This window comes from Haliaeetus leucocephalus, unplaced genomic scaffold (genome assembly GCF_000737465.1).
Source record: "Haliaeetus leucocephalus isolate CR32 unplaced genomic scaffold, Haliaeetus_leucocephalus-4.0 Scaffold495, whole genome shotgun sequence".
NCBI lineage: Eukaryota > Metazoa > Chordata > Aves > Accipitriformes > Accipitridae > Haliaeetus > Haliaeetus leucocephalus.
Window position 1 is genome coordinate 7745482 of NW_010972931.1, and position 23610 is coordinate 7769091.

General features: G+C 35.7%; 1 protein-coding gene across 2 annotated transcripts in view; it reads left to right on the plus strand.

Moving 5' to 3' along the window:
* The window catches only part of REV1 (REV1, polymerase (DNA directed)), a 54222-nt gene that overhangs the window by 8039 nt on the left and 22573 nt on the right, over nucleotides 1–23610 (plus strand). For both annotated transcript variants that reach the window (XM_010575737.1, XM_010575736.1), the window contains exons 5-14: nucleotides 2877–3026; nucleotides 5141–5853; nucleotides 7719–7826; nucleotides 9335–9451; nucleotides 14205–14334; nucleotides 15346–15474; nucleotides 16150–16304; nucleotides 18668–18787; nucleotides 21504–21724; nucleotides 22735–22907. In XM_010575737.1, the coding sequence (XP_010574039.1) occupies nucleotides 2877–3026; nucleotides 5141–5853; nucleotides 7719–7826; nucleotides 9335–9451; nucleotides 14205–14334; nucleotides 15346–15474; nucleotides 16150–16304; nucleotides 18668–18787; nucleotides 21504–21724; nucleotides 22735–22907 (2016 nt within the window). The remainder of the gene's footprint in view (nucleotides 1–2876; nucleotides 3027–5140; nucleotides 5854–7718; nucleotides 7827–9334; nucleotides 9452–14204; nucleotides 14335–15345; nucleotides 15475–16149; nucleotides 16305–18667; nucleotides 18788–21503; nucleotides 21725–22734; nucleotides 22908–23610) is intronic.

Consider the following 23610-nt stretch of genomic DNA (forward strand, 5'->3'; position numbering starts at 1 on the left):
TGGAAGATACCTTCCTGGAAGCTATATATCTAGCGTGGCAAATCATGCCTGACCAGCCTGGTTGACTTCTATGGTGACATGACGGGATGATAGGAGAGCAGTAGATACCATTTGCTTTGACTACAGTAGGGCTTTGGACACGGTCCCCCGTTGCATTCTTTTAGTCAAATTGGGGAGATATGGATTGGATAGTGGACTGCTAGCTGGATGAGGAACTGGCTCAACAGCCTGGCTCAGACAGTAGTGGTCAACAGTTCAGAGTCAAAACTAGCAAATGGTTACAGGTGGCATTTCTGAAGGGTTGATACTGGGGCAAATGCAGTTTAATGTCTTCATTAACCATGTAGACATTGGTGATGCAGTGGAAAGTACCTTCAGCAAGTTTGTGGATGACAGCAAATAGAAGAGAACAGTTGATACAGTGGTGAGCAGGGCTGCCCTTTGGAGAGTCTCAACAAACTGGAGGAATGGGATGACGGAAACCGTGAAATTCAGTAAAGTCAAATGCAGAGTCCTGCGCATGGGACAGAATTAATTCCATGCAACCAGACAAGCTAGGGACTCACTGGCCAAGACACACCCTTGTAGGGAAGGACTTAAGGGTCCTGGTGGACTACAAGTTGACCATGGAGCAGCAGGTGTGCCCTTGTGGAGATAAAGGCTAACAGCATACTGGGTTACATAGCAACACCACAGCCGGCAGGTCAAGGGGAGTGGTTCTTCCAGTCTGTTTGGCAGTTCTGAAGCTACATCTTGCAATCTGTGATTTCGGGCTTCTTGGTACAAGGAAGATGCTGACAAACTGGAGTGAGTTCAGAGGAGAACCACCAACATGAATAGGGGCCTGGAATATGTGATATGTGACAAGAGGCTGAGGAAGCTCGTTTTGTTCTGCTTGGAGAGAATACTAGGAGGGGATCTCATTGTTGTCTTTCATTACCTGTATGGAGGTTACAGAGAGCGTGGAGCCAGATTTTTCTTCAAGATACACAGCAAGAGGACCAGAGGCAAGTTGCAGCAAAGAAAATTTTAACTGCGTATAAGGAAAAGATTTTTCGCAGTGAAAGAGAGTAAGCAGTGGAACAGTTGCCTAGAGAGGTTTTGGAATCTCTGCCCTTGGAGATCAGCCCTGGGAAACCTGATCTAACTTTAAAGATAACCCTGCTTTGAGCAGTATTTGGACTAGAGACCTCCAGAGGTCCTTTCCAACCTAATTTTTTTTAGTGATTACGAATTCTGTGATCCAGGGAGTGTGGAATGGGGAAAGATGTTGAATGATGCATCTAAAACAGGATTCCTGTTGCTGCATCTTAATACAGTTTGAAAAAAAACAAACCATGTATTGATCTAGTAATGCAGCTATGCCAGTAGCTAAAACCTTAGCATAAACAAGTTCTTAAATAAATGTGGGGGCTTTTATCATCTTGAAATTGCAGTAATGATTTCTGAAATGTTACCTGGGCTGTTATGCACCCAGGTTCATGCAGTGTTATGAGAAACAGTCTAACCAGCCATTGTAAAAGCTTGTCTGCTGCATCACCACTTTCTTTACAAGAAAGCTTTGGAACTCTACCATGTGTATTTTTAACTCTGTTTGGCATGTTTAATGTAAATGTTGTTCCTTTATGAATGCTATATATTCATGTATCAAACAATATTTAATTGAAGTATTTTTAGGGCTGTTTTTACTATTCCATTCCCATAGAAACCTTACCAGGTCTCTATGTATATGCCTAACTAGTTTTAATTTATCTAATTGGGAAATGCGATCTCCCACTATATTCTTCTCTAATTGCAGCAAGAAAGCTCCTAAGGGCTTTTGTTCCACTGTCCAGCTCCCTTGACAGTAGTACAGATTTGAGCTAGTTAAAAAGCACATCTCCAAGAGAAAGCATTCAGGTGTTGAAGAACAGAAAAACAGTATCTGTCACTGACCTAAATTCTCTTTAAAAATTTGAATCCAATTGTATCTTCAAAACTGAACACTGGTTTTAAGTTTCTTTGATATGAGAGAGGTTCTGCTGCTGTAAGAAGTTTCAGCATCTCTGACCCAGTGTTCAAAGTATAGGCCGGGAAGGCTGTTATCTCTACTGCCAGCAACAGGCGTTGGAGTGGAGAGATGAAATCATGCTGTGGTGTATTTTTGAGAGGATTCCACTTTAAAGTCCATGACTTCCCTAAGGAATTTAGTAGTTATTGAAGTATAATTGCAGTTTCAGTGGAAGAAGAAAAATAAGAGGGAGATACATAGAACAGTGGAACACATAGGACAGAACTGGAATGATTGTGGTAGATATTTATAGAAGGTCTATTTGGAAATTATTCTTCTGTCTAGCTTTCTTCAGTGAATTTTCTCACAAGAAGGGGTAGTTATCCTTTTGGAATGGAAAAAGTAGTTCCTTTAATAGTGAACCACATCCTAGCTGACCTCCTTCAAATTCTGCCCATATTGGCTTAGAACACATGCATTTGCATTGTTCCAAGTTAAAGAGCTCAGTCAGCATTGTTCAGTTAGAATAACCTGGACCACTCAGCAGCGTTTTTTTGACTGGGTGTTGTTTATTTTGTTTTTGAAATTAAATATTTAGGGTTTGTGTGCATCAATTGGAGAAGAGAAATGGATGTAGACAACTGACCAACACAACTGTGCAAATGTCTTTTGTAGTACCAGTCTCCACATGACAAATTACTTTTCAGGTCAATCCAGTTAGTAGTGGGAAAGGGGTTGTGGGACTGCAAGTACATATAGCAGAACAGCAAAAGGTAATGACCAAAGTAATAGTTTATTGTATATGAGGTATTTTTTAGCGTAGAAGGTTGGGTTTTTTAAAATGTCTTAAGTAGTAACCTATTCCTTTTTTGTTTGTTTGTTTCAGCATTAAAGCTGGACGTCTCCTCTCGCACATTCCGTATCAGCTTTACACCAAGCAGTCAAGTGTTCAAAAAGGTCTCAACTTTAATAGCATATGCAAACCTGAAGATGCCATGCCAGGTCCAAGCAATATAGCTAAAGATCTCAACAGGGTGTAAGTGTTTCTGATCTTGTAATGCAGATGCTAATCATTCACCCATAATGGGTTTGCATTTATAACTCTGTAGCATTTTTAAAATTCATTTCAGCTTTATAAGACGGAAGCTCTGAGGCACTGAAATTAAAAATAAGGTATAGCTATATGAATAGTTGAGGACAGAACTACAGTTACCTTGACTCCGAGCCTTGTCTCTGGTCTTTGGACCACACTTTGCTTGATAACATGACCTGGGAATCCTAGGATGTAGCATATCTGTATGGAAGCAACAGGCATACGATAACAGATTCTGACTAGTGACACTAAAAAGTAGGTCTTTATTTCAAAAACAAAAAGCTGGTATGATTTGATTACTTTTGCTAAAGGTTCCTAGGAACAAATGTAAATGCATACTAGGTAAGTTCTTTTTTAAAAAAAAGTCACAGCGTACCTTAAGTATGCTAATACCAAGGTTTAAGTCATGCTTGAGAGAGAAGATGGATTAAAATATCCAATTACAATATAAAAAATTCTCCTAAAAGACCTTGAGAAGGGAATAGAACAGAAAGCACCAGCAAAACTTTTAACTGGTAGAGGAATAGGAATTTGGAAATAAACCTTCCACTTGAACAGACTATTCTGTAGATTTTTTTTAAGAGGGTTCCTGCATCTTTTTCAGAAGCACATGTTTGTTGTTTAGAGGCAAGAATCATAAAATTATAGAATGTTTGAGGGTGGAAGAGAACTCTGGAGGTCATCTGGTCCAATGCTGCTGCTCAGAGCCAAGGATACTGTACAAGATGTTATACTTTCTGATTTGTGATGGTGATCTGTGTTCTTCCACAGTCCGCTGATCTGTTTAAAATCCAGTTCTGCAAAATGCTGAGAAGACTCTACCACATGAGTGGGATTTGACTATATATAGGAAAAATAAAACCAGTGCCACAAAATGAATATCCTAAGCAGTATTTCTTACCCATATTTTAAACAATGAGTGATACAATCACCAGCACCTGTTATTATTGTATTGTTAATATTTTTTAAATGAGAATATGCAGACTTCCAAAAATATCAATTTAGTCTGAAAAGCATGAGTTTAAAAACTTGCCCTAGCCACTGATACTAAATATGTACCACTGGATATACCACTTTCAGCCATGAAACTCCTCAAAAATATTCTGTTTAATGTAATTTATGATTGTGATAATCTTAACCAAATTGTTGTCACAGTTAATTGGCTTTCTGATTTCACTGGTATACTGGATAGCTGATCATTTCCCACCTTTTTTTTGTGTACTTAAATTGCTACCTTTGCGAGTTGGGAGTGATGGTTGGGGTTTTTTCCGCAGATCAGGAGTATGCACAACCCTTGAAGGCTTTGGTTTTAATTCCACTTAGGGTTTGTTACACAGTTACTTTTTTGAATGAAAGCTTTGCCTCTATACTGTCAGAATAAATGTAAATTGCCAGTGTACTTGTGGCAGAATACTTTGGTTTATATGCTTAAAAGATGAAAAGTAATTTGTTTGGGTTTTTGTCAAAAGCCAAGAATATGTTTGATTTATAGAGTTTGAACAGATTTTTCCTTGAAAGAAAATAAAATAAATCTAACAGGTTAATCTAAAGTAAGTTTCTAAAAAATAGAAGTTTTCTATGTATACTTTCTTTTTTTCTTTGTTTGTTTGTTTGTAATTAGATAAGGAAAATCACGTCTCTTGATAAAAAGGTTACTCCTTCTGATGGTTTGCATATTCCTGCACCGTTCATGCTGCCCATGGTGGTACAGTTCTGTTAGCAAATAAGTAATTATTGTAATTCAGTTGGAGACTGCTGGTCAAATTACAGTCCTTGGAAATAGCTTTTCTAATGTGAGCATGATTTTGATCACTCCTGTGTAAACTTCTGGTAGTGCTGCATTAATAATACACCAAATCTATGAAATCTTTTGTACAGCAATACAATATTTTGTGACATTGAGAGGACAGAGTTTGAGATAATTGTCTTGAGGATGTAAAAACTACTCAAGTATATACTGATAACAATTAGGAAGATAAATACTTATCACTTGAAATGACCTGTAAATGTGCCTTTTTTATAAAAGATATGGTATTAAATAATCATATCTGTTTCAGAAATCATATTAACAAATGTGAGATGGAAGACGAGATCACACCTAATGGAGTAGGTAGCTGGAATGAAGAAGAGGAAGAAGAAAGCAATGATTTTGGATTTATGGAGCTGGAGCAGATCCTTCCTGGACGGAAACAAAATGGGATTCAGTCTCACAAAGACAGCACTGCCATTTTTAACGGACACACACACACTTCTACCAGTGCCTTAAAGACACAGGATTGCTGGGTGCCCTCCGGCAACGGTGTTGCAAGTAGGTTCTCTCCAGGCCCTGTGCAGGAGGAGGGGAAGACTGAAAAAGGCATGGTTGACTTTAGAGACTGCACAACGCAGCAGTTGCAGCAAAGCAACAAGAATACAGACTTCTCGTGGAATCCACATAGGACTATGAGTAATTCATCCTCATCTTCATCTTTGCACAGTAATGCTAAACTAAATGGTGCTCACCACTCCACTGTTCAGGGGCCTTCAAGCACAAAAAGCACTTCTGTACCTACTCCTAGCAAGGCAGCTTCCTTACCTGTGTCCAAACCTTCAGATTGTAGTTTTATTTCTGACTTTTATTCACGTTCAAGACTGCACCATATATCAACATGGAAGTGTGAATTGACAGAGTTTGTCAACAGCCTGCAGAGAAAAAACAGCGGTGTCTTTCCAGGAAGGGAAAAATTAAAAAAATGGAAAGCAGGCAGGTCCGCACTTAAAACTGACACAGGTAGATACTTGTTTAAGAAGGTTTATGTTGAGAAGGTGACTTATATCTTTGTTTGTACATTAAATGTCTAACTGAGACTAAGTAGGTTAGTATTCAATATTTACATTACAGTCAGGCTATGTGGAAAAGTTTGGTGACTTTGATGCACTGAAAACTAAAGAATCCAACTGCTTTTGGTTTTGTTTGTTTGGGTTTTTTTTAACTTAAAATGTGACTTAATTTGATACTCTGGTCTATGTTCAATTCCTCCTTGTAGAAATAATATTCCTGACTTTACCAAGATACGTGGATTGATCAAGGGGAAAAAATACTATATATATCTAAATACACAAGTCTGTAGTTGCTGTGTGAAAATTGAAAGGGGAAAAAACAGAAGAAAAACCTTGCTGCTTGTAGTTTAGTGTGAAAATTTAAAAGATGAGTAACATGTGGAAGTGAACTAAAATCTACTTTTTTTTTTGTTGTTGTTAGTAAGAGTTTTATATACCTCTGGGTCTGTTTAAATGGGTAGCAATGTCATACGAGACTTCTGAACCTGGCTTCTGACAGAAGAGAAATGTTTTATGTCATTACATCAAGGGCCAAAATGAAAAAATATGTGTAATTCATGAGAGACAAAGTGTTACAAGTACAGATAAAGTATTTTGCATCTTTAGAATCTCTCATTTATAGTCTTACTCAATTAAAAGGCTAGCTCTGTACCATCGAAGAGATTCTGACTCTGTTGTACTGTAAAAATACTCACTTGTAATCTTATGAAAATATGCTTGACGATAAATTACCACATCCTAAAAAATTACTGTTTAGATAAATTAGCTGATTCTGTGTTTGTGCTAGGACACCCCAGTTATAAAACATGTTAGCTTATGAACTACCTTGATGTGTATTTTTTCCATCAAATTATGGTATAAGCTAATATATTTTTATTTTCTCTTTGATTTGGCCTAGTGTATTCAAATAGTTAATGACTGTGTTGCAGTTGATAAGTAGCAGCTTCTTAAGCATTAACTTGATCACTTGATTTGTAAATATGCCCTTTATAAGACAGTCCTTATTTTTCAAAGAATGAGTTCAAATGGTAAATTATTAAAAACAGGAAAACATTTTTCGGATTACTCAGTAATTAACTCAGAAGTTAAGCAGAACAATTCATTTGATGTATTGAAGTATTTTTTCACTGTTACACTTTATGCATTGTTCAAATTAAGATGTTGTTGTTGTTAGATATAGCCTCCTCTGGTAGATCAGAGGAGACATGCAGACGTGAACTTCTAGAATACTTGACACAAGTGTTTCTAGTGCTTTAGGCATATAAGTTTTTCAGTTTGGAGCTATCTTGCTCATCTTTGCTGAATGTTTGCATGAGTGTAGGTACAGCAATGACAAAATCCAATTGCATGGGAGGTTTAAAACAAATTTTGGTGTGTTTCATGAAGAATTAATGGTGGCTCTTAGTGCAGCTAAACTTTTTTTTTATCTTTTGGAACAGTCTTCTGATTGATGAACAAAAAGAAGTAAAGTTCTCTGTTCCAGATTCAGTGTTAACATAGCGAAATTAAGATCCAGTTCCCACAACATGCATTAATCTCCTTGGACTGGGGGAACTTGTTAGGTATAGGGTGTTAATTATGAGAAAATAAAATAGAAACTTTAAGTTGATGCATTTTTAGGCTGTTTGTCTACTGTTTATGTTTACATTTCTCTGAGAATTTTGTAAATGTAAATATCTTCTTGGTGAGAAGAAACAAAATTCTTTATAATTTAACGTCATAAAAACTTGATAATAGTCCTTGATGACTACTGTGTGTAGTACCAGAGTGTGTAAATTAGGGTTCAAGTTTTTTGTTGGTGTATCTTCATACTAGGTAATGTGTCTGTTGCGAGCTCAGCCAAGCCACAGAGCTGTATAATGCACGTGGATATGGATTGCTTCTTTGTGTCTGTGGCTATCCGAAATAGACCAGATCTCAAAGGTCAGTATTTAATTCTATCTACATGTTACAGTTTACTCAGTTAAGGCTTTAAAAATAAAACCAGAATTGCACACTTACAAAATGAACTTTCCATGTTAATCTCTTTTACTGACATCTTTGATAGTCAGACCGTGCAACTTTCATATTCCTGCTTACTTTCTTACAATCCAAAAGCAAGTGGAAGAGAGAACTGGAATTCTCCTTGTTGTCTCCTTTCATTATCTAAAGAAGAGAGAAGTAAAATCTGGAGCAACCATTCTCTGTTACATTGCACATATCTTACTGAGACTTAAATCTACCATATTAGAAATTGGAGATCAAATTCTAGGTGTACCAAAAGTGGGTTTTGGTCACTCTCTGTTAAAAAAAGAAAAAAAAAGGGGGGGATATCCTAATAGTTTTCCTGAAGTAACATAAGGAGCTTTGTTTAACTAGAAAAGTGGAAAGGTCAAGGCTGAGAATTAATTGTCTCTTTGCCTGATGCATCTTTTTCAAGGGAAATTTGCTTCTCCTTCCCTTTTCTATCTAAGCTCTTACACATGAAGTATTATAAGGCCTGGAGGATGAACAATTCATTTGCCATTTAGAAGTCTGAGTTGTGTGATCATCGTTAGGGCATAGGAAGAGTTAGTGGAGCTCCTTAGCAAGTTTTGGTGGGTTTTTTACAAGTGTACAATTCAGAAGTGGAGATACTAGTTGTTCTGTGCAAACATTGAACTCTGGTCATGCACAAGTCTGAAGATTTGGTGCAGTGGTGGCCATCTGACACCCAGCTATCGTAGGCCCTGGGAAAGAGTAAGCTGTTATATACAATTCCTTTGCTCTCTTCTGTCCAAAGGCAGGAGCAATTGTATCAGAGATACTCCTGGTATGTTTGGGTCTTTAAAACTTTATTTCCTGCCAAGTTTCAAATTCCATTACTGGAATATAAAGAACCTAGGACTTTTCTGCAAATATTTTTTTCTGTTCCATGGAAGTCTGCCAGAACTTCCAGTGCATAAATTAGCTTCCTGTGGAAAAATTATGGAGGTGTTGATACTACTAAAAAGTCAAAAGTTTATTAAAGATTTGATCTTGTACAGTTAATTAAACAAGTGGAACTGAGTGTGTTGGTATGTGTATACTCTCCTAGTTTACTTAATAAACATGATAAAAGTATTTAAAATCAGTACACTGCTGTGTCTTAAACTAATGAATCATTAGGGTGTTGGTGAAGTTTCACAGCTTCCAGTTATACTTGTTAATAAAGGCAAACTAGTATGGCTGTATTTTCACTCTTTAAAAGCATTTCTTTACATGTGACTGCAATTAAGACAGCAAATTGATAGTCACAATGCAAAGTCACTTCATAGCTGTTTCCTCCTTAATGCTGTAAGAGTGTATAAGCTTGAAAAAAATTATAAAAAAATAAAGCGGGCATCTTTATGATCTTACCTTAGTTTTGCTATTATTAAAATGTAAGCTATTATAGATGTTGACTTACAAGTATATGCATTTCTTCTCCACAGGAAAACCAGTAGCTGTTACTAGTAACAGAGGTGCAGGAAAAGCACCACTGCGCCCTGGTGCAAACCCCCAGCTTGAACAGCAATATTACCAGAATAAGCTATTGAATGGCAAAGCAGGTACAGATAAGTCTGTTTGTTTGTCTGTATGTTTTTAACTGTCATTATTGAAGACTTTTTCCTTAAAGTTATTAATAAAGTGCACAGTGGATGAATTTGATTTTTTCATGCAGGGGATTTCAGAAAAGAAGTATCTTTGGACAACATGGTGCTCTGTGGCCTCAGTAATAACATGCCACTGTGACTTCTTGTTAGTTAGCTTTGCTCAGTATGGATGAATTATTTTAGAGTAGTTTTAGGTTTTGCTTACATTTGTTGAGGTTGCATATAAGATATAATGTTAAGTAATTATTTAAAATAAGAAATAAATACAGATTGTCTGAGATCACTTTGTTCTAAGTAAGTCTATTAACAGAGAAGGTACAAAATAAATTTTAAAAGGCTACTGAAACGTTTTTTGCTATAAAAGTAGAAATGACAGCACATGGCCAGTGAGAAATTGATTGTTTGAAGTTGGCTTTTGAATTGCATGTGTACAATATCTGTGTACAATGAGTTAAGTTGGGTGGTCGTTAGAGCATTTTAGGTTTCTAGAAAGTCTGTGCAACTTCATGAGTTCTGTCTCTCCAGTACTTTCTTTCCTCAAAACCAGGGCATCTGTTGTGGTTGGAGAATTCCTTACTTGCCTGCAGTAATTTAGAAATGTGTAACTTTCTGTGTCCTCAAGTAGTAGTATACTAATGGAAACAAAACATACTTTTATTACCAAGTTTTATTATTATTATACTGCCTGAACTGCATTTAGTATGAGAAAGTATATTGCTAAACATTGGCAACTTGTTTCTCTTTTTTTCTCTACCACTCTGCTTGATCAGCTTGAAACTTAGTTTTTACCACAAGGTTGGTAAAAAGTGTATATATAAGGGGCAGTTGCTATTTCATTTCAGTTTAGATGTGAAAATTGAGTTTCTCCTTTGTCCCTTGTACATGCACTTTTTACCAACCTTGTGGTAGCAAGTACTATTGTTAAAAAGCTTACAACTCAGTGTTATTTTGTTGATTCAAGAGGTGGATAAAGACAGGTTGTTCTTCCATGGTTATTTCTGAAATGTTAGTACTTTAAAAAAAAACCAAACAAAAAACCCCAAAACTAATAAATTCTGCCAATTTTCAAAGACATTTGGAAACAAGGTATTACAGGAAGTGATGCCATTTTATTTGTCTTTGTTGCTGTAGTTTTAAGAACACTTCAAAACTGAGGTAGAATATACGTTTGTGGAACCCACTGGCCTTTAACTTTTTAAGGACTTTTCAGAATCCTCCAGACTTTAGTTTCTGCTGTGTTGTTTGCAATGCCATATATAAGTGCGTTACAAAGATAGCTGTGGTTTTTATGGAGTTGGATTTTCTGTAGTATAGCTTGTGTATGAACTATTTATTGGTAGTTCAGGTTTAGACAGTGACTTCATAATTTTTATTAGGACCTTAGACTGGATAAGGGTGTGACTTCATACAATCAAGCAATGTTTGGAGAGTGAGGCAGTTAAATTACAGAAGTTTAGCTGATACCTAGCATATTCTTTGTGATTCACAAATTCAGTAGTATCTCTTCTACTATATTTATTACCTAAGGCTACAGCAGATTTCAGCCTCATTGTATAACAAACTCAGTTTCTTACTGTGGCAGCTTTTTCTGGATATCCACACATTCATTTCTTTAACTTCAGCATCCAATCTCACTGGCTTGCACACAGGCAGGCAGCTAGCTCTTTCTTTCTTGATGCTTAGTCTGATTGTGCAACCTATTGTTTTGGTGAAAGGATTTTTTCCTAACACTCTTTTTATAATCTCTATCTCATTAGCTGCAGTTCCTAATATTTTTTTAGTCTCTTTATTAATTTTTTATCTCCATGTACAGTGTTTTTATCAACAAAAAATAAACATGTTGTTTCTGCTTGCATTCTCATATGTACGTGGCTTGTCTTCCTTTTGGGGAAAAGAAATTACAGTTAGTTATGGTCTTAGATGAAAAGGTGGAATTGCAGGTTAGGCTGTTCTAACATTACAGTATCTTAGAAAGTTATGTGACACACTTCACAGCATGTGTTTAATTTTGCCATTCCAGAGGTAAATATGGTCCAGTAGGTACATGTATCACATGGAAAAGTACTTTTTCTAAAATATCAAAAATACAGAATGCTAAATTATGCTGTTAAACATACACAATTCTGTTTGGGGACATGTTACATAAATGAAATAAAAGGTAGTTGGGACCAGCTTTGAACATGAGCATATTTTTACATCCATGCTTTAACATGGAATCCACTTCATTTTTTGATGCTTCATGCTTTCCAGACTGTTCTCTGATTTTGCCTTCTCCAGGTCTTGCTTATTAGGAAAAAAGTTCCAAATTAAACCCAAACAAACAAAACAAAAAATAAACAAAATGAAACCCTTATGAATCACTTTTGACCAAATACTGGATTCTGCTGCTTCAGCTACTTCTTTTTTTTTTTTTTTTTTTGCAAATTACTTCTTTAGTGGTACTGGTTCCTGCCTTTGATCTGCATTGCTACACAATTACCTAGTGTCAATAGAATCTTGAATCTTTTATGCAATACTTTCTTTTTCTTGTTTGAATTCATCCAAGATTGTATAACTTTTAAATTTAAAAACTTGCTATCATTCTCACCCTAAATCTCCGAATTGGAGATGGACTTTCTGGGTAGTAGAAGTTACTTCTCTACATACATGCCATCTTTAACATTCATGTTCTAAAGATAGAAGATTAACATATGTTAATCAGGATTCATAGTTTGGGGTCTCTTTTCCATGGCCAGAATGCCCAAGATGTGAATGTTTTCTAGGCTTCCTTTCCCTCAACCCTAGTATCTCCCTTTTTTTCATTCTAAAGAGCAGCAGATTTTAACCATCATATTAGTCACAGATTTATTCTCAGCGATTTCTTTTTCACAGACTTGGGTCCTGGCCTCTGATTTCTCCATCCGTTGCTCCACATTCACCATGTGCCTGTCTAGTTTCCCAGCTTTTGATGAGAGGTTCTCTACCTTGCCTTCCATTGAGGACAATGTGTTCTGCATTGCCCTGAATTTCACATGAAGTGACTCCATCAGCTCATGGGGGGATCTGCTCTGCTGCGATGTGGAAAAAGTCGACGAGTCCAGTGAAGATAGACAAGATGACAGCATCATCTCAGGCCAGGGCACAGGAAGGCATGGACTAAGGAAATTGTTCTTGTCATTCTTGTCTTTATTTGGGGCATAATTTTGCTCTAATTTTCAGTTGCAGACATCTTAGGTAACTTACTGAGCTCATCATACATTAAAATATTTAAGACATAAAAAGGTGCACGAATTTAGCAGAAATTCTGAATAAAAGCAGTTTTTCACATGAGTCAGGCTCTACCCCTGCTGTCTCCACTCACTCATTACAACACTTTCTCTGGTCTGATAACTACTCGTGTGTGCACATAGCTCCATGTTTCCTTTCAGTTAAATTGTCAGTGTGTAAGTTGTTAGTACCATGAAATATAATGAAGCATTGTGGCACTCTGAAGAAAACTACCTGTTTATTATATTACAAAGTTGTATGGTATTAAACAGACTACAATAATGAAAAAGAACTATAACATATATATTAGATTTCATTTTAAGTAAATAGAAGCTTTTTGTCTGTATGATACCTTGTTGTCTTGATTCTGATGGGGAGTTTGGGAGGGCATAGTAGTTTTTGCATCTAGCCATTTTTTCAGGCTGATCTGTATTTAGAGTATAGGCATGTGTCTTTCAAGGTTTACATACTGTGAAAACCCAGACAGAGAGAAACAGAAAATGCTTTACTTGATTCCAGTATTCAGTGTCGTGGAATTCTGTTCTAGTACCTAGTATGCAGTGGGCCTGGAGGACTCTTTAAAATTTATCTAAGAGCATGCAGTGAAGTTTTATAGAATTAGGGAAGGTCTGTCTCGTTTTCAGTCTGGGGTCGCAGTATTTGTCATTGTATCATTTTGATCCAAGATAAATTTATGGTGATATTTGAAAGAAGTTGACATATCCTAATAAGAGAATTATTAGGAAGTAACAGCAGAAGTTTTGTCGATTAATATTCCCCATAAGAGTGTTAAAGGAAATATAAGTTTCTAGCTAGCACTTTTTAAATTGAACTAATTAGCATTCTGGTTATTTTACTTTTTAAAAATCACTTTGTGGTATCTAGATTATTAGAAAAGTTTTAAGTAAGAGGTTTTAAGTATGATAAAATGTGGGTTTCTATTCTGAATTTAATTTCTGTGTGGTAGTTGTGCTTTTTGTAAAAAGAAACGTAGCTAAGTGTCGTCTTGTTCAGCCAAGCAGTTGGTAAATTTCTGAGTGTCTTGTATTCGTTTACAGGATGTGGTTGTAGCAGTGAGCCTCAAGTGTTTGATCATTTTTATTGTCATTAAAGCTAACTGAGATCAGTCTTACTTTATGGTATAGTGTATGTAGTCACCAACAAGCTGCTGTCTAGTAATTAGCAGGAAAACAGACATTTTCTGTAGCTGAATACTCTTCTCAGTAATATGTACATACCGATCTGCAGAGAGAGATTACTATGTGGGGGGGTCTTTTTTTTTTTTTTTTTTTTTTGGACCATGATATAAATCCATATAGTATCAAGAACCTCTTCATCAACAGGTAGCAGTATAGAAATTGTATAAAATAAAATCCATAATTTTTATTTTATTCACATCTATTCTGTTGAACTCTTAAGAAGAATAACATAAAAACAAATATAAATGTTATTTTCCAAGCAGAAATTAGAGTACCTGATAAGTTGGACTCATCAGTTTGGGAGCATCCGGATTCCACACATGTGAATGGAGCTGACTTTGATCTCACTGTTCTGTCCATGGCTGAAATAGCTTCTTGTAGTTATGAAGCCAGGTAGGTAAAAGTTACCTATCAAGTTGCTTGAAAATCTCATACAGATAGGCATAAAATGTCCAAAAATAGCAGTTGTTAAGTCAATTTCTTTAAATTTAATCTAAAGAGGAATTTGGGGTTTTTTTATGTTTTCTAAAGTTGTAGTTATATAGGTTGTTAGAATTTAACACAAGGTCTTCCCTATGGATGCTGCTGCTTTTTAAACACTGCTTAATAGCTCTCAACCTAACCTACATGTTACTTGAAACAAAGCCTGTTAAGGAAAACCTTACGCCATTCACTGTGATGTTGTTGATTTCATAATGTTATCTTCACTTCTTTGTATCAAAATGGCATTCTTTTATGGAATTAAGAACACTTCATTACTGAAGGTTTTAGTTAAAATCAGACAGTAAGTGTGATTGCTAAACTTAAAAAACATTTCTTGCACAGATTACGTTGAGCATCGCCAATAACATAGCTTACAAATGTTCAGAGTATGAAACAACTTGTCATAAATATAAGCACAGTGTTGGAAATACGATTTTCTTCCCTGATGGAAGTAATACTCCAGAAATTACTCCTTCATTGGAACCTTTCTCAAGCGTGCTAGGAAAGGCAGGCTTAAATTTGTATCTCAAAAAGTTAAGAGTTTGTTTATTACAGGAGCATAATTTTGTAAGCTTGCACAGTGGAATATAAGATCCAGTTACCTTAGTCACTGTAGTATATGCGTGGTTTTAATTTGAAACAGAAGATAGCAAGTAGTGCATTCTGGAGACTTTTTCTTAAGCATATTCCCAAAGGCAGGCTCTCCATGCTGCATGCCTGAATATTATACAGCTAATTCAAATACTCTATTTGCAGTTATTTTTCTTACCTATTAAATTGCTAGCAGTTGGACTAAATTCCTTTATATTGATAACTCTTTTTTGTGGGAAAAAACAAATACTTCATTCGGGTATACCCCATATTAATTTGTGGAAAAGTTGGTACTGTGTTTATTTGGGGTCTTTTATTATTTAATTTTAGACAAGTCGGCATAAAGAATGGAATGTTTTTTGGCCAAGCAAAAAAGTTGTGTCCAAATCTTCAAGCAGTTTCATATGATTTTGACGCATACAAAGAAGTTGCACGGACAGTATATGAAATATTAGCAAGGTAACATGTGCTGTTTGTTTACATGATGTTTCATGGTAAGGTTATCAGCCATATTTTATTTGCCACTGCTGAATGCCATGGTTTGATTTAGTATTTTCATCTCCATGTTACTCTTCAGCTTTAATAAAGCCATTCCTATTCAAGATCTTCCTTTTGTAGTATTTTTGTTATTTTGAGCACCATGCTTCCTCTGAGCATTCTTTCATCTTGAAGCCAAATCCTGTAAACAGTCAACATCTGACTTCCAAAGGAGTCATTGTTAAATTTTTTACTGATTACACTATGAGAAGCAGATCCCTGCTTATTAGTGAGATTCCTCCGAGAGCTTTTTTGAGTAACTGCAGAATGGGTTACTAGAGTAACATCTATTAGAAACTACTTTCTGGTTTAAAATGCACTTGAACAAAACTGGAAATTTATTATTCTCAATGAAAAATAAGTATTCAACTCCTTCTCCAGCTGTTCCTTTAAAATCATGATGCATGTTCAAATTAGTCATACAATAGTAGTGTTGTTGTAATTTGCTGGTTTAGCATTTTTAATATATAAGCGATGTGTGATACAAAATAAGCAGGGAAATGCCAACACAAAAGGAAGACTTTATTTGCTACATATTTGTTTTAACAGATGGTGAGCAGTTGCTGGTGTTTCACCTCCTTTACTTTGTGTTGATAGCTATACTCATAACATCGAAGCAGTCAGTTGTGATGAAGCACTAGTAGATATCACTGAAATCCTTACAGAGACCAGATTGACTCCTGATGAACTTGCAAATGCTATCCGCACCGAAATCAAAGCCCAAACTAAATGCACTGCTTCTGTTGGGATGGGTAAGTACCTATTTCATTTCTGTTTACAAGAAGTGCCTGCTATTGTTAGGTGTAGCACAGCTATGTAAGATTGCTAAAACTCTTAACTGTTTGTGTGGTACAGAATATATTGCCATTTAAATTAAATTAGTGTAAATAAAAATGGAAGAAAAACTTCGTAAGTGGAAACTTTTAAGCAAAAATTTATAAAATTGCTATCACTTCTCCTTTGTTATCTGAACAGTATGCTAAAATTCCATCTGTATGATATTCTTACATTCATTTTTATTAAGCGCTTCTGTATTTTTCCAGTAAATAGAAAAATGAGCAAAGATTCTGTTCTTTATTGGAGATGGCAGTAAGAGTTTATAGGGTGGTATGATTTAGCATAATTATTAGAAGGTATTGAAAGCAAAAGTTTGTGTGATTTGTAGTAGGTGTTGTATATGAAATAACACATCTGAAAAGACTTCCTTGATTTCTTTTCACTTGGCCCCTTCCTTTCTTGTTTGTTTTTGTCCCTAATTAACGCTAGAGTTGAATATCTATAAATAAATATACTGAGTGTATATAAGTGTATGAAATCCACTTACGAGACAAGCTGAAATTCATTACTGTAAACAGAATTCTTCCTTTATTTGTTATGATATCATAGTACAGAGACTGTAATTCCCTGGATTCCTGTTTGTGTCTTGTTTTGACTTGAAACACATTTGTAATCTGTTTTATATGCTTATTTAGTGTGTTTTTTCTATAGAAAGAGCGGAATTAGTTTTTAAAAATTTATTTTCTAATTTGATATCATAGTTCTCTTACTGATTGAAAGAGGCAAATAACTATGAGCATTTTTTTTCTTTGCTAATAATCAGTTTGTGTGAGATATTGGAGAATTATTTTGGTATCGTTTCTAGAAATTCATATGGCAGGTACACAACAAGGACTTTGTCTCTTCACTCATCATTCATTAAGTAAATAAATTAGAGGAAACAATTGTACTATTACATGAATGTAGAGACCTTATTTCAAAAACATGGTCTGCCAGAAACATGTATCTTGTGTAAGTGATTTATATGTTGCCCAGTGGGAAAGTTTTACCCATATAATAAAATGTAAATTTGAATAGATACTGTTATACTCTTGAGATCTCCTCTCAACACTGTTGTCTGATTGGAGATGAACTTAAGAAGCTCGTGCTTAGGCCAGTTGGATAAATTTAATTTTTACCATAAAGATTTTAGTGGCTCAACTAAACTGATTTAAACAATGCTAGTGGAAGATTAAACAGTCATCTATAAACATCCCATATCTTGGTTTCTCATTTGTTAAGTGAGGTATTAGTTGTTTCCTACTTCACTTCAGTGTTGTGGGAATAATACATTGCAGAAGGTAAAGCACTGAGATTTCATGGTATTAGAGGCTATGTTGGTATGTTTGATAGATAAGAGGATCAAAAATCTTCAGTACTCTATAGAGAAAACATGGATCCCCAAAGTTAAACAGGGAATTGAATGAGAAATCTGTCATTAGTTGTTTCATCAATTTAACCTCTCAGGAGAAACAGTGGACATAAAACTCTGTTACTGTTCTTAATGACTAAAATTTTAGAATAGGCAAAAAGAATGTGAACACAAGTGGGAGGAGAAGAACAATAGTAACACACAGTGCTGTGAGTCATGAATTCCCCTGTCCTTTTATTAGTTAGCTTTATCTTAGAACAGGGTGTTTGAGTGGCAATAATGAATGTGTTTGGGTATCATTGCAGAGATCTTATTGGCTGGGCACGAATAAGCCTGTAAACGGGGAAGAAAAAGTGCTGAAATAGGTCTTGTTCCCACCACACTTCATGAGTGCATATAATAATTTAAAAGTCATTAAGTTTTTTTAGTGAATACTCAGGCCCAAATATTAGCTTAATTCCAGTATTTCTTGTATAATATACTTGATAGAATTGTCACCTAAGTATTATTTACATTGACCACAGTGGATTTTTTTGAAGTTCTGCAGTGTCATTTGCACTTAACTGTTTATCTGTACCTCTACACATGTAGAACATAACCAAGACAAATAAATTCAGTGTTCTTAGTGAAGTGTCCTGCACTTACTTCTTGGTTGGTTTGGGGTTTTTTGGTGGTTTTTTTGTTTGGTTGGTTTTAACTCTGCAATTGCAGTTACCAGTACAGTTACACTGCTGTAATCACAAATACGGCTAGCTGCTAATTTGGAATTAGATAACTGCAAATATATATGAAAATATTTCATTAAATCCTTTGTAAAAGATAAAGAATTTGACTGTACTTTGTGCATTTTTTTCCTTGACTGTTGAACTGCAACATTCTACTTGAGAAGACAGAAGTTAACACAGACATACTTTGTTGTTTATACAGGTTCCAATATTCTGCTGGCCAGAATGGCAACTCGTAAAGCAAAACCAGATGGACAGTATCACTTAAAACCTGAAGAAGTGGATGATTTTATCAGAGGGCAACTTGTTACCAGTCTTCCAGGTACTCCTTTCTTGTAGAGGGCGTTTTGCCTCCTGATATTAAAACAGTTTCAGCTACAAATCTGTGTGCTGGATCAAACAAGATTAGATGCTATTCCACGGTTATGATCTGAAAACAGAAGATATACTGATTTCTGAAAATTTCTGAAATTTCTGAAAAGAATCTCTGTGACCTTTTGTATCTTTGAGAAGCATCTTTTTTAGTAAAGAATTTTATGGATTCACACAGCATGATCTACAGAAGAAACTCAGAGTTTAGTACGTTATGCAACCTTATATCCTTTAATAAAATTATTTAGATGAGTCAAGTGAGTGCTAGCTTGCTGTATCATAGTGAGTGTAATAAAATGAGTAGCATCAGGTACTTATCGTTGAGAGAGGCAGGGTTTGCTTAGAACTAAGAACTAGTCCAAGAGAGTAAAAAGGAGCATATGAAGTCAGGAGTTGGAAAAAATAGCACAGATGCCATAATAAAACAGAATATCTGAAGGAAAAAAATGAGAGAGAGAGGAGTTTGTTTAAGCTCTGCTGCATCTAAGAAACGCTGAGGGATTTCAAAGAAAATAAGGACAGAAGGAAAATTAAGAAATAAAATTTGGTGGAGGAGAATGTTACCGAACTAGAGAAGTGTTTCTGCTTGCAAAATGAGCTGTATTAGAATGGCTGGTAAATAGAGAGGAAGGTGGAAAGTAAGGCTACTGTGGGAGTATTACCACTGTTATGCTTTGCATCCAGCTATAGACAGTTTTTGGTTCTGGTAGAACACACATTAGGCATTTGTTACACAGGTAATTATTTTTTTGTGTAAGGATCTTTAGTCAATGGTATACTGCAAACTGTGACAGAATGTGTTGATTCTTTTAAAGAACAACAACAGGTTTGTCAAATTGCAACTGGTTTTTTTGCCTAGTTGTCTGAAGAAATGATTGTGACAGTGATTATGATTTATAATTTGCAAGTATGAAAGTATTAATAGTTTTTTGAACTGTTTGGCTGTTTCAGCCAAATCTTGCTGAGGGAGAGAAGTGCTAATGACATAATGTTTCCGCAACTTTTGTGAAAAATGACAGCTTGACAGAGGAGAGTGATCCAAGTGAGTACATCCTTTGAGGGACAGGCAGGCAAAATTCAGCTATTTTACATTTTTGCAGTAGTTCCCAGTCATCATATGTATAGCCAGAGTATGTGTTTTCTGTCCTGCATTCCTGGGTCAGATAGGAAAGAGAAGGGTATTTCAGTAAGGGAGAACTGGAGCGATTTAGTGGGATGCCTGTGGATATAGAGAAGACCAAGGAGAAAGCTGGAGGGCAGGAAAGAAGCATTTCTGGCCCACAGATTTTAGGGAGGTTCTCCAAGGCATAGCTGCATTCACAGAGAGATGGCAGGGAACTGGAGTTACTGTGCTGGGAGAGTGATAGACAGTAAGGACATACAGAATACACCTGTATGAAAACAGGCTTTATAGTTTTTTATTGTTCTAGGAAAATACTTTAAAATGGTTGTAAGCTAAAGTGTTTCCTGGGATGTAATTCTGTATTGTATTGTTATTCCATACTTTAGTAGTATAATGTGACACAGACATAGTGCAAAAAGTGCTGAGTAAAACACTCATTTATGCTTTTTATGTTTGTGATCAGCTGAGCTCAGCTTGCATGTGTACGCACGTATTTAGTGTTAAATGTTCAAAACAGTATTTTTCTCCGTTTAAGAAAATAAAAAAAAGAGAAGGGAAACAAAAAATAGACAGCAATAGACACTGAAATGACAAAGTGGTAGGAATAGCATACATAGACAGGTGCAGGTTTACCAGAAATTCTCTTTATGTATCCCCTTCCATGGCCAAACATAATATTATAGCACAGCACTATTTCTCTTTGGCATAACTTATAGGAGATATTTTTCCTCTAGAAAATTATTCATATGGTACTGTGCTTTGACTTGAGTATTTTAAAGTTTTCAGAATTCACTTTCATGTTCATAGTAAAAACTTCTTAGTGTTTGTGTCAGTAATGCCACTTGGACAAAGAAACAGATTATTAAAGATAGCAGCTGATTACCTGAGATTTCTAACTTTTGCTGACTTTGGTAAACTCAAAGGACTAATATTTTTCAGAAGTAACAGGCAATCTCTCCAAAACCCAGAAATATACTTAAGTTTATCACACTTACATATGTGCCGTTGCCATGGATACCTACAATTTCTAGTGCTTGGTAATTCAAAGCACAAGTGATATAGGTATGTTATCACTTCTACTTGAAATACTATTTTTCTACCTAGGAAGCAGTGGAACAGTAGTCAAAATGTTAGTTAGTTTTCTTTTAGATTAAATTACTTGTAGTACATTTTGCCATAATAATACATGTTGGACACTCTTTGGACTGAGTGTTGTGGTGTTCAGAGCTATATACTCTGTAACAGGCAGTACTTTGTCAAGAAGATTTGCAAGCAGGAGTCATTCACATTTTACCCAGAAATAAAGAAACATGCTGCAGTATGACATCTTAAAATAAATATATAAAATAGATTAAAGAAATACAGGTGAAGATAGCAAAAGTTTCCATTTGAACCATGTTTTATTGAGTGGAATTTTTTTTTATGGTGTATATTTATTAATTTGATAGGACCTAGTATAGGTTTGAAAAGACAAATTATTCGTTCAAAACCTGACTGGCTCTGAATTGTGTAGAGTTAACAGAACTAATTGCTTTGTTGTTAGGGGTTGGCAGGACAATGGAATCTAAGCTGGCTTCTTTGGGAATTAAAACCTGTGGAGATCTGCAGTGTGCTTCAATGTCAAAACTGCAAAAAGAATTTGGTCCAAAAACAGGTCAGATGCTCTACAGATTTTGTCGTGGTTTGGATGATCGACCTGTTCGCACAGAAAAAGAAAGAAAATCTGTTTCAGCAGAAATCAACTATGGAATAAGGTTTACACAGGTAAATTGAAACTTAATTCCTTTTCTGCAGTGAATTCTTTCAGCTGTGGACGAATCTTCTCATATTCTGATTATTGTCACTTACACTTTGATCTGTTAGAGCACCGTCTTAGCCACCAAATAGAAATGAGGAATATGAAGAGGTAGGAGACCAAACAATAAAATGGGAGGAGAGACTGCAAAAGTATTGGACTGAAAAGAAGCTAGCACAAAATTAGCTGGCTATTCTGCATTCATTTTACAAGTCTGGTACAGAAAAAGAGAACCACAGTAGGTTTGTCAACACCTGGCATTTTCTTTCATTTAAATGCTGATTATTCCAAGATGCCAGTGCCTGAAACCATAATGAGCTGCTCCAGTACAACATTTTTATTAGACTTTTTACAAATATTGTAGAGGGGGGAGTGTTGTTGACAAAATTGTATTAAAAAATAACTCAGCTCTTTGTTGAGAACTTAAGCATTTATAGAAATTATAGAAAAATCAGCTTTGGAGAGACCTTATGATGTTGTGTAGTCCAGCCTTTTGCTCAAAACAGGGGAAGCTATGAGATCAGACCAGTTGCTCAGGACCAGTCTGGTGGTGGAAACCTCCAAGAACAAAGACTGCACAACTTCTCTGAGCAACATGTTGACTGCTTGACTTTCCTCATGGTGAAAAAGATTTTCCTTATAAGCCCTAAGCTCTTCATCTTCTACGTGTGTGCTTAAAGTTAGACTTGCAATTCTGTGTTGGGGTTTCTAAATACTTTTTTTTTTTTTAAACACTTATTTCTAAAAGGACTTGGTATTTCCTACTTATTTCAGCATTAGGATAGGAATCTACCATCTCGCCTAACTACGGCGACCTACAATGTAAACAAAACACTTGAAGTTAAATTAAGACAATTGCCTGTGAGTTAACTTGCTCTTTTCAGCTTACACAATCTGGATTGCATTAACCCTTAATGATTTACCTTCAATATTTGAAAACTGGTAATTATCTAAACATATTGTTGTTTTCCCCCTTCAGCCTAAGGAAGCAGAAGCTTTTCTTCTGAGCCTCTCAGAAGAAATCCAACGTAGACTTGAAGCTGCTGGTATGAAGGGTAAACGATTGACCCTTAAAATTATGGTCAGAAAGGCTGGGGCGCCAGTGGAGCCTGCAAAATATGGAGGCCATGGAATCTGCGATAATATCGCCAGGTAACTACACATGGAAAAAAGAATGGTTGGTAGTAGGCATGAGCACACTTCTGCAGGATGTTGAGCACCAAAACTTACAGAAAGACAGGACAGAAATTTTAAAGTGCTTGGTACCTCTTTGTCTACGTATCAAACCTGCACCAAAATCAGAAGTAGAATATTATTATCAAAAGTCATCTGTGTTTGGGTTGTACATATGTGGTCTTTTAGTCATCAGCATGGAATGTAAATTCCCCCAATGATAAAAAACAGCATATTGGGAGGAGAAGGAAGGAAGAGACTAAGGTATCTGAATCGGAAGGAGAGAACAATTTTAACAGTCATCTTTTACCTTTGAGTTTCTTCAAAGACAAAAATGGGCAAAAAAGAAAATACATCAGAAGTTGAAAAGTTTTGGGGCATAGAAGAAACAATTTGTGGTTTTCAGAGGAAGCAGGAATGGGAAAGAAGGAATCTGACTCCACAAGTGTATTCTTTGTGGTTTGAAATTGCTTTCCTGAGAGAATGTACTCTTGCATGCCTGTGGATGCTACTTAAAAATTCAAGTGATTTAGTGAAATATTTTCAATGAATCATTGTGACTATCCACTTCTCTTGGTAGGGAGGTACATTTTTTTTTCTTTTGACTTCAATAATCTGTAGTTTAAGGTTGCTTTTAATTTAATTATAGTCTCATGAAATACTAGCTAATAGAGGCATTTGA